The sequence below is a fragment of the Thamnophis elegans genome, chromosome 8, assembly GCF_009769535.1.
Source record: "Thamnophis elegans isolate rThaEle1 chromosome 8, rThaEle1.pri, whole genome shotgun sequence".
Lineage (NCBI taxonomy): Eukaryota > Metazoa > Chordata > Lepidosauria > Squamata > Colubridae > Thamnophis > Thamnophis elegans.
Window position 1 is genome coordinate 45,578,781 of NC_045548.1, and position 12,574 is coordinate 45,591,354.

Genomic DNA, 12,574 nt, shown 5'->3' on the forward strand with positions numbered 1-12,574 from the left:
GTCTCTAGCACCACCTTCTATTCATTAAAAATGTATACAGTAGCAGAATTTATCTAGTTAAGCATTCTTTCATATCTACTAGAGAAGTCTGGTTTCTAAGATGCTAAATTGAAAGTCATGATAGTAACTTTCAGATGCCAAAACAAAGCTGCTGCTTAAAATCAGCAAACAAACAAACAAACAGCTAGATGAAAAGGTTAGTTATCCCTAGCCTTTATGCAGAGAACTGGAGAAACATTCCAGCATATGTTCTCCACTTTCATTCAAATAGTAAAGCCCAAATGTAAGGGTAAGGCCTAACACAAAATTGTATATTGTTTGTAAATTACATAATGATGTATATATAATAGGCAACATACACAATCAGAAACTAACCTTCTGTGCCATTGGGTGTCATGGAATTATTATTTAGGTGAGAATTATCAAGTTTTGGACCATTGGGGGACTCACTGCCAGCACTCAGACGGCTATGTGGACTGGCTAAATCCTGCATTTCCATAGACCTAAAAAAAGAAAGAAATTTAACTATATAAAAACAATCAAGACTTTTCACATGCTATGTCTATAATTATTTTTTCTATCTCAAACACACAATCATTTCTCTAAGTGCAAATCTACATATATTTATAGCTTTGGAAAGTCTGTAAGAAATAAAATCCAATGGATCTTATTCCCAGTTAAGGAGTTTTGCACCTTTTCATACACAATGGATTAATGTCTAATGAGAACCCTAACATAGCAAAAACAAGTTATTTCTTACAATGTAACTATGGATTTGTATAAATTATTGTGTCAGAGGCAATAATAGCGCATTAAAAAGTAATACTACTTGCTTGCATATAATTTACCACCCATTTACAATTTAATGGGCCGCCAAACCAAAGAAAACACTTGAAGCAATAGTTGAACCTCCAGTCTACTGACAAGGAATGAGATATTCCTGATGTATGTGTTTACTCTAGCAAACTACTTAATTGTTCCTATGTTTCTATTGAAACAAATGCAGCATTAAAATATTATTATGTCTGTTCTCGTGTTTGCTTTGTGGATTACATAAAGTGTGCCCCACTGAAAAAGGATAAGACCAGTGCACAATGAGTGGTTCTAGCATTAATATACCTTAGCACTTTGCGGTACTTGAACTGTCACTTAAAGAAAATAAAAACTGAGCTAAGTACAAAATTGCCAATGTTTTCTCCTTTAACTATGCTTTAGTAAAATACTGACATTCTTACATATACCAGTTTTTATCATAAATTTCCATTTGTGCTTTGTATAATTATTTTATTTTTATTTATTTATTTTATTTTATTTAATATATTTATATGCCGCCCAATCCCGAAGGACTCTGGGCGGCTTACAAAAAATAAGAGAAAAAAGCACATAACGAGAAAAGAAACAGTTTAAAAACAGCAACACCCTCATACATTCATTCTAATCAGGGCTGGACCTCAACAGTGAGGTCAACAGCCCCAGGCTTGCCGGAACAGCCAAGTTTTTAATAGTTAAATAATATATATGTTAGGACAATGGTCAAAACACACATTCTGAAATAAAAATGATTTTTGAATAAAGAAATAGTGCTAGAATACATTATTCATTTTTACAATATGAAAACATCATTAGTATCAATTGTAGACTTTCCAAAATGCTAATAAACTTACTAGTTTGGATTTTCAAATTTGCTTGAAGGATTTTTTTTTGTAAAATACTATCTTAAATTATACTTAAAAAGTTCAAAAGCAACAGAACCAAATCTTTCCAGACTTATCTCATATTCTGTCAAACCCATGCAAAGAAGCATATTTTTCAAAATTCGTTGTAATGTATTTATTTTTCAACACTGACAACTGCTTTCTTGTAATAAATTCTTTTGACAATGGGTCTGTTTATCAAATTTATATTTAAAAATGCACTACTTTTCCAACATATACAAGGCTCTGTATCACTGTGATTAAAAAATTCCAACTAACAGAATATTTTTTAATTCAGAAAAGTATTTTTAATAATCATTTCAGAATATTTAAAATACTTTTCAAAGAGTAAAAACATTTGTCCAGTTTAAAATTAAGAAAGAAATCTCATTTGTGTATTTGTCACTTGAAGTAAACAAACACAACTTCATTCTAAGCTTTTCTTTCCATAGAGAAGTGGCTTTCAGTTTAACCTTACCTGCGAAAGGATGAAGCAGCAACATCTGAACTGACTTGGGATTTTTACACCTGCAAACCAGGGACACAAACAGAAATCTATGTTATCCTATGTTCATGTCAAGTCTTAATCTAACTAAACAAAGAAATCTTGCTGGGGATCATAATGCTGTTTTTTAACCTAAAGAGGAGGGGGACAGTACTTCGGTGAAAGACATATTGTCTTTAAATTGAAGCTTCAACTGTTGTTTCCTCCAGCAGGTCTTTCCCCCTCCTGCCCATGTCATGGGGAAGGCAGCCAAATGACGGGATAGTGATTCATCACTTGTCTATGACAGCTGCACACTGCATTACCCCTCCCCCAATCAACATGTAAAGCTGTCTTCCTAGAGTAGTTTAGGAAGAAGTGCCTAGGTAAGGAAGCTATTAACAGAGCAAGCAATTTTAAGGAAAGACGCTCTAACACTCCAACACCCTCTAAAGATCTATCAGCCAGCTTTTATTATCACTAAGCGAAATATATTTAACCCTTTACAGTCTTTTATGTCTAGCAAGTTAATTTTTATTTTTTCACCCAATTTATGTTTTAAAGTTCAGATTCCATATAGTTTAAAAAGATTTCAAGTCAATGCTAAGCATGTAAAATACAGCTATATTATACTTCTATAAATCAACTGTGAAGTTTCTTTATGTTTAACTGGGCCAGAGAGTCTCTAGTCTTCGATCTGTGCGCTCCTCCACTAATCTAAATTAAGCTAAAAATAACCATACATGCTTCAGAAAAAATGAACTTTATGCAGTCTTTTAAATTATGAATTCCACATACAAAAATGGTATTGCTAAAAAAGCTACTATATGTTCTCAATGAGTATCATCCTTCAAGACAATTAACTTTTTCTTTCAAAAAAATCAGAATCTTTTCAGACTTACAATGTAGATTGGATTTTAAATTTCAAAATAACCTGTAAATAATCTGTATTTAAGAACAGACTTGACAGAAAATTTATTTCTAAAGAGCAGGTGATATACCGTACATATCTCAGGTAAAGATCCACTGCTAGCTTAAAAGTACAAATAAAATTTCTCCAGTTATGGCATAGATTATCTTTAAAAAAAACCTAAATTCAGGATCCCAATCTGAACAGACATTTCCTAGATGATCACAGAACAAAGACAAGAGAGATGAAGCATTTTAAGTGCCATAAAAGTCATCTAAGCAAATCTCACTTATGTGTTTGTAGTTTTTGTTATTTTTAATCTTAGACAGAATTACTACTTTAGAAAGCACACACCACTCCTATAAGCAGCCAGACAACATATAATGTTACACATAAGGGCAAAAAGCATGCTGTAAGAGAGATAGAACAACTACAATATTTTTCTTGTGTTGTTTTAAAATTCCACATAGTGTATTTTTAAGAGGCCATAAAAAGCTAATTCAAACTATCAAGTGTATGTTTGCAACAACTAAACCATATTCTTTCAAGATTTTTTAAGATGTGTTAAATTGAAACATTTTACTCTAATACTCAAAACTGCACATTTAGGATATGTTGTCTCCCGCTTCTTGTACTTTCAATAAATTATAGATGGGAAAGTAGTATGCTTAAAACTATCTGTTGTTAAGTAGTATTTTAAATTAACTGCATACATATATATATATATATATATATATATATATATATATATATATATATATATATATATAATTTAATACATAGAATATAATGTGCCTTTCATGTACAATAATACAGTACTGTGTCTTTTGTATGCTAGAGTTACATATGATATCATATATAATACAAATATTTGCATATCTTTTATATTATGGAAGCTGTGAGAGTTCATTTGCCAGACCCTTATTTTTGTGTTATTCAGTTGCAATCCTTTGCCTATTGAGAATTATTTAAGTCATGTGTTATTCATTATACTATTTAAAAATAATTCTTTAATCAAAATAACTTTAAAACTACTAATCGCCTATTATATTGGTCAAATGAATCCACATAGTGAGTGGCACAGGAAAAATAAATCTACTCTCAAGAATGCAAATGCAAGCAACAATTAGACACAGATGTTGGTGACATTAGTTAAAATTTACAAAATACTATACTTCATATGTTTTTGGAGGACTATGGGGGATGCAAAATTACACTATAGTGAGTAATTGCAGTATGATGACCAATTTATAGAGACTAACACATGGATGAATGATACTTATTAGTACTTTAATTAATATACATCTACTGTAGCTTAAAAATTTACTCAGAAAGTGTAAGCTGTTCAAAATAATAGTTTTACTTCTCAAATCATTCCATAGAGCAGGTTTACAGCAATTATTAGAATCAACTGAAGAATTGATGCACTAAAAATGGAAGATATAGGCAAAATGCATATATGCAATATACTAAAATCAAATTGTGAAATCAGACCAATAAGTTTCAAAAAAACAAAATCTGGAACTTATTTGCCATATAAGTAATCATTTCATGATAAAATGCAAAACTGCTTTTTAATTCTTCCTAAAAACATGATGCACTTTTAAACTTTATTTAGTAAAATTACAGTGACAATTAGGATGATGATAATAGACTCATGCAGCTCTGTTACTTGTGAGCAGGCCTACATAAAAGTGCACTGTTAAATATCTTCACAAATAATACTAAATTGTGACCAACTTATAAAATCTTTTCAGTTGGTCTTTTTTTTTCTAATTAACTTCATAATTCTTCACAGATGTAGGTTTTGTTGATATTCAATTTGTCTCTCTCATTTTGTTAAACCTCACATAGTACTCCAACAATCCAATGAATAGCCACATTAAATCTGTTAATACCATGCTCTTCAACCCCAGAAATTATTTCCAGAAGGCAAACTTGCTTTAAGAGTTCATCAAACAGAACTTAAGGTACACATTTTATCACATTTTCCCTACCACAGAGCTCAGGATGCAGAAGGAAATTCATGACTTTTGCACTGTTTATTATACTTTGGTAAATTACAAATCAAAAGCATCTGACAGAAAATCATGTATGAAGCCAGAAACTTAATAATGTTCCATGAAAAGTAAACTGTAAATGGGAAGGGTTTCTAAATCTCAACAGCACAGAGCAAGTAAAGTGAAGGTACTTGTCTAAATGATTGGTTTTCCAGACTTTTTAAAAAATTGCTAGAAGCAATTCTTATAAAAAGGAATTTATAATTTAAAACATTTCTTCTAACCAAAAGGAATTTCTTTGAAGTAAAAATACTCTAAAGTTTATATTTGAATTAATAAATTATATTCAGCCAGTTATAATCTAATTCCCCCAAGAGTTCTTTTAGTTACTTTTTTCAACACCCCTCCCTTTTTTAAAGTTGATTTACAAGAGTTAGAAATGTTGCCGATTTCAAACATGGAGTTACTTGTTATAAAGTTATAAATTACTTTATAATGCATGTATCAAAACTACATGAATTATTAAAACTGGTTTTAACTAGCATTGGATCTTTACCCCACAGATATTGGCATTACTAATGAAATATATTGACATATGACTCAAATATAAAACTGAAGACCAGCCTTTTGAAATAGACATAGAAGTCTATTTCCATGTCTAAATAAATAAAACATTTTGAATCGTACAAAATAGATCTTACTTTTGATAAATATATATACAATCTCTGCTTTTGAATCAGGGAATATTTTTAATTCTATGAATAATCCCAAAAACATTAACAACAAACCATTCTTCCATTTTTTCTGTGCCATTTGGAATCATGTACTTCCCTGCTATATTTATGAAAAATGAAACAATGGCTTGTTTTATAAATCTGTCACTGTGTAGGGATTCCGCTTCTAAAAGTTTAAGACAGGTCATTTAAAGGGACTACTACAACCCAAATAGTATCAAGATTTGAATAATACATATTTTATTTTAAACAAATATTGTGACATGGATTAACAAAAGTATAAACCTTTCAGAAAAATAAGAACAAAATTAGCAATATTAAGATCCATAGTATAGGGTGTGCTTTAAAAATGTACATATAAATAAAACACTCTAATATCTATATACTATTCTTAAAATTTGCCAGTTTAATTTTTGTTTTGCAGAAAAATATATTAGCTGGTTTATTATTATTATTCAAACTCTGAATTCAAATTTTATCATTTTCCTTGTAAAGTGCACTTACATTGTTTTCTGAGGCTAATTTAACATGATTATAGTCTGGGTGTTTTAAACATCTGGTGGCATTTATAAAATAGGTCAAAAATGAAACTTACATTTTTTATGAATGATGAAATTCAGAAGCTTCATATAAATACAGTGGTGTATTAATGCTAGTTAATTGTAAGCATTTAGTTTCCAAAAATAGAAAAGCTCTTACATTATAATTATGTCAGATAGCTTGATAAAGTCATCCTTTAATGCTCAGCAATTTTTCCAGGATTTCCTCCTTCAGAGTAAGCTGTCAAAATTTCTGCCACACATCCTTCCTCCAAATTTATTTTCTTCCCTTCTGAATTGTCTTTCACCAATTCAGGGATCTTTTTTAAATCACTCATCACTGGGTTATTTATTTTCAGTGACCCGCGAACACTTGAGAAAACTAAACAGTCATATCAAGCAAATTTAACACAATAAATACTTTAGAAGTACAGAACATACGACTTGAAAGACGTCTACATAAAGAGGAAGCTCAGCCAAATTTTACTGCAAAAAAAAAATTGTGACGTATATTAGGTATTAACAGGAATGGGAACGGGGGGGGGGAGAGAGAAGAAACGTGCATATGATCCCTCGGTGGGGGATCACTTAGTTGCTTGGAAAACTTGTTTTTGCAACATAGAGCAGTCTTGCGGGCGACTTCCTTATAAAGCTTCAGCCGGGCCAAAAATATGTGTTTGTGTGTGTGTGGGGGGGGGGGGGGAGAGGGGGCTTTCTCACCCTTTTACAAGAAGGGACAGTTGTCAAATCCATGCAGTTTTCGAAACAGACAGGTTTGTACTTACAGCGAACGGCTTTGCAGCATCCACCCGGGGTTAGGTACTCCCTTCACGTGAACCAACCAGTGTTGCTCACATCGTTTTATTCTTTAAAAGCTCAACAGCCCGCGCTGGTTGAAAAAGAACAACAAAACAAACCGGTAACCCCCGACCCACTCCAAGCGCAGCCTAGAAGCGCCGCTCGCTCTGGAGGACAGTTTCGCGTTTAGGGCGAGGAGCGGGTGAGGAGGGTGACTTCTGCTGCTGCTGCCGCCGCCGCCGCGGGCTGTGCTTGCCAAGCGTCTGTGTGAGGCAAAGGAGAGTGAGTGAGGTGGCGGCGGCGGCGGCGGCGGGAGGGGCGGGGAGGGGGGGGCCTTCGGGTCTCCAGAGCGAAATTGAAAACAGCCAACGAGGACTTTCCCAGGAAAGGCTTAAAGTCGGAAGTGGCACTGAAGGGTCCGTCTGCAGCAGCACCCAGTTCCCAAATCGGCGCGCGCCTAAGTTCCCGCTCAAATCCTCTCGCAGCAAACCAAGGCTTCGCTCGGCTCGCTCGTTAGCTCGTCGGCTCTCCGCAAACGCGGCCGGAGATACGTTCGCTGAAGAGCAGACAAAGGAACAGCCGAAGCCTCGCCGGCGCTCGCTCGTTTGCCTCTACCTTGGCCCAGGCTTGGAGGTCTGCCCCAATCTAGCCCGAAGGCTTTTTTTCCGCCTTCTTTCCCCCCCACCCCCAACAACACACACACCCTCCTTGCGACTCGTCCCCTTTTGTTTATTCCTAATGCAAACCGCAGCTAGTCTCTCTCTCGCCCTTATTGGTTTGAACAGGCGAACAATCGAAGTCAGCCTTGGGCTGGCTCGTCGGAGGCCACCTTTGCTGGCAAGCAATTTTGGTATGCAAATGAAGGATCCTGCGGCATGTGCATAAACAGCTGTGGGTGATGGGTGGAGGGGGAAGACATGCAGCTGAGCGCGCCCTGTCAAGAAGCGGGCCGACGGGCTGGCTCTCTGCTGCGGAGGCACCGGCGTTCCCGAGCCACGTAGAGCTTCGCCGAACGGGCGGCGCGGGGGGAAAAAAAGCTCCCCTTTGCACCTTCCGAGGTTGCTAGCCCGGCGTCGGGTTCCTTAGCTCGGAGCAGAGCTGGGGGATGGGAGAGATGTGGATGGACTGAAAGCCTTCCCCAAAGCAGGCGACCAAGAACCGCGTTCGCGGCACTCTCCTGATCTGCTTAAGTACAGCTAAAGAGGGCGATCCAGCAATACCAACTCCCGCGTCTGCACTTGTTTGGATGCGTATCGGATTTTTGTTCCCGGTTGTTCCTTAAAGAGGCAAAAATACGAAAGAGAACAAGAAGGTTAAACGCTAAACCTCTCACCCGTGTCAACCCCCAGCAATTTGACAGAATAACCAGCAACCTTTCAACTGTTTATAATGTAGCGATTAAAACGATGGTGGGCAAAATGAATTATTTAAATACACTTCTACTTGGATTCAAAAAATTGGGGGGGGGGTAGAAATTCTGCATAATCCTTATTTTTACTCATTTTCTCTGCATAACGACATATATACATTGCTTTACATATGTTAAATATTAACATGAATGGGAAAACTCTAGAGACAATTTTTAAAGCTAATTATTAGATAAGACAATTACCTGAAATCCAGATAGCTAATATTTGTTCCTTTGAGCAATTTAACCAATCTGAGAATACACACCTATTTCTAAATTAATATTGGTCCAATTCCAATACAAATAATGTACTATCAAAGATAAAACTATCATTTGTTAAAACATATTAAAATATCTGTAAAAACTGTTTTTGAACAAAGGGTATAGTTGTGCCTGAATGTATTGCAACATCAAGTAATACGAGTACACAGTTGAATATTGGAATACTGTGCAAAGTTAACTTCAAATAATGTTTGTTATAAATAAAACTTATAACATCAACATATTTTACTTTGCACATACTTTATTGTGCAATGTCCAGCTTACATATTTTCAGGGGAAAAAAGTACATTGGGTAAACTTTCCACAAGGCCAGGAAATTGTGCCATGACAGCCTTGAGCAGACTCTGGTTGCTTAGGGAAGGCAAAAAAAAACACAAAAAAAACATGATAGACACTTCCATATATGGAAGGTTAAGGTCAAAATTCACATATGTCTGTTAGGTCTGCCTCTGTGGCATGACACATACATTCATAATATATCTCCTCTCTTAATTCTTAAATACATTCGAAGTAGAATTTGTAATGTTATATTAAACTGCATTGCCAATAAAATCATATGCAATGTTTTAATTTCATTGAAACACTTTACTAAGGTAAAATACTTTTAGGATGACATAGAATGCTCCTTATTTTGTGAGTTCTTTTCATAAGTAATTCATTTAACTAATTTGTAGTAATATATACAGTAATGTCTTATTTCTCAAGTACATGGTTAATACAAAACTTTATTGGAAAAAGCAGTTTTATATTTATTTTGAAACACACACGTAATGATTTTTTCCCCCAAAAGGCAAGAAAAGAGAATACGACGCAGGATGGCAACCACTGGACTTGTACTAACCACACTTTTTAACAGTGCAGTCCTATTCTGGCCAATTCAGTTTACTGAGAGTTATACCCAAGAAAGTGAGTGTAAGATGGAATCCAAATTCTTTTAGAAGATGTTTTAAAATGTTATCTTACCAATGACAATATTAGACATTTTGCATTTTTCACAAATCAATAGTAACTTTATGTACTCTGTATTTAAATCATGTCTATTCCTAATTGATTAATGATTAAGATGTAAGCTATCTCAAATAAGACAGGTGCATATGGACCTGGGAATAATGCTTTCAATTTGCATTATTTAGTAAAACAATGATGTATACTTACTATAAGTATAATCTTTATTGTCATTGTACTTAAATAGAATGAAATTGGTTATATACTGACTACAGCTAACATGCTGCTAAGCAATTATACTTCTGTGCTAGCAAATATTTAACAAAGTGTTAAATATGGTAGTAACATCAGAAAAATGTGTTTTATTCTAACATGTGTTTTAATACAGTGCTTTTCAGCAGTTGTCCACCTATAATATCATCGGAGGGGAATAGAATTTTGAGTATTTGATTTGTTCTTGTCTTCATAGTAGATGAAGCTCTTGTGCTTGGTGACTTTTTATAATTTGATTGTGTATTCTTTTGTGGGAGGAGTGTTGACTAATACTTCTCATTGATTCCTCCTCTTTCTCATTGAATATCCAATCCACACTCTCAAATTATAATACTTATGCATAACATATTTGGTAGCAAATTCTACTGAAATCAATTTATTTAATGTATTTAAAATCAGGACATCATACTTCAGTGAACTTCTTTGACCACTAAAACAGCATAGGCCCACTGTAGTTATTCTGAATATGTTTAAACAGTTGCTTACTCCCCAGGACAATGCACAATGCCATAAAACAATAATAAAGGCTAAATTTTATTTGCTTTCAAGAATGGTATACTTCCATTAAAATATTTTGGGAAAGTTTACACTATCTTTTGGGAGTACACAAATCAGCAGGTATCACTCAGATACAGTGCAAGAAAATACTATTGAAAATTCAGAATTCATTTTATGCTGCTGGACTAAACCAAAAGTTTTTTGTTTGCTTGCTAGTACTGTAAATATCAAAAGGAGACAATGCAGTCTGGTCTCTAGGGTAACTTCTGGAGATGAAGCGAGAATGGTCTGTGTGATATTCTTCCCAATCTGCATATGGAATATTGGGATATAGATCTCCACCTATGATGTCCAAAGCCAAACAATCTGGAATCTCTTACATTTCAAACATTGAAACAAAGGGCAAAGATGGTTAGCATAAGACATTCAGATAATATCTTGCTATCTTTGGTTTTTTTAAAATAGCAATTTACTTCATAAGCAGCTTTAATACTGAATGGGAATCATTTGCTGGGATGCAGATGTTGCACTAGCAATACTGTAAATATATGGAAATATTAGGATATATTATGGTATGGCCTACAATATTTATTAGAATATAATAAATATAATAAATAAATAAATAAATATAATAAATAGAATATTAGAAGAAGTATAACAGGGTATTCTTCTTTCCTTAAAATATAAGTTCATATAAAAGCCAGTTTAGGCACATTCAAGCATTGACAGTACTGTATTCAATGAAATATTTTTGAACAGCTGTCCCTAGTGATATATCACAAAACTGCTTCTGAAATGCTGTGAAGTTTCAAAACATGATTCTTCTGTTTGTGAATTTGCGCAGGAGATATATGGAACTGATATACTGCAGGTTCCCTCAAGCAGATGCAGTACTTGGAAGTTCTGATAAAAATGTATATCAAATCAGATCAAATCTGAAGATAATGATTAAGAAAACTATTTTAATTTAAGAGTTATCTCAATTCTGTTGGATTTTAAAGTTACCTATATTGATCCAGCAATTCATTTTAGGCATAGTAGCATAAATATGCACTTATCAATACATTTATTTTTAAAAAGTTTAATTGCTTCAGGTGATAGTTTAAGAGCAGATGTATCCTTTGAGTAAATAAATAGACAAAATTAGAGAAGGACAAATCTGCTATTTCTGTTTTCTAACTTGAAAAGTTCCATTTACTCCAGTTATGAAGAAATGTATAAATTTCAGTGAATGTTATTCAGAATGCTCAATTTGAATGATATTATTAATAAATTGTGGCCAAATTCAACAGATGTTATTGTTAACCATACACGATGTTGTAAAAAGCATCTGAACCCCAAATTTTAAGAGATAAATGTTCAACATACTCCTTGGATAATAGGAATATTTTATTTCGTTCTGACTAGATTTTATTGTACTCTCAATCTCTTTCCATTATCTTTAATGCAAATAACAAAATAATTTAATGAATGTTTATAAAAAAATGAACCAATTACAAATGTTACTCATATCTTTACAGAGTGAAGATTCTGTAAAGAACCCAAGTCCTTATTGTGATAGTTATTTCTAGAACAGGAATCAGGAGGCAAATTCTTTATATAAATAAGATATAAGATGGATAGATAGATAGATAGATAGATAGATAGATAGATAGATAGATAGATAGATGATAGATAGATGATAGATAGATAGACAGACAGACAGACAGATAGATTAGATATTTTTTCTTCCTTTCGCTTGAAAGTACTTTCAGAATGGCTTGCTTTCAATTAAAAAATAAGAACATTCAATCAGGAAAAAATATATGAATAACAAGCCACCAACAAACTTCCCTGTATAAATATGATAGGATGGATCCACATATATCATTCAGATCTCATTCCTGACACTCTTTAAGCATCCTAAACTTTTCATAGTTCTTTCTTATCTGTATCTATAATTATTATTAGGATAAATTTGACAGTTGTGACTTCTTTGCTTGTCTTGAGGAAAAATTGTGTTGAGATTG

General features: G+C 33.8%; 1 protein-coding gene across 1 annotated transcript in view; it reads right to left on the reverse strand.

Moving 5' to 3' along the window:
• EYA1 (EYA transcriptional coactivator and phosphatase 1) overlaps positions 1-2,196 on the reverse strand; it is a 69,733-nt gene extending 67,537 nt beyond the window's left edge. The window contains exons 1-2 of the mRNA XM_032222960.1: positions 2,173-2,196; positions 376-503 (exon numbers count right to left, since the gene is read on the reverse strand). Of these exons, the coding sequence (XP_032078851.1) occupies positions 376-499 (124 nt within the window). The 5' untranslated portion in view covers positions 500-503; positions 2,173-2,196. The remainder of the gene's footprint in view (positions 1-375; positions 504-2,172) is intronic.
• Positions 2,197-12,574: the final 10,378 nt, after the last annotated feature.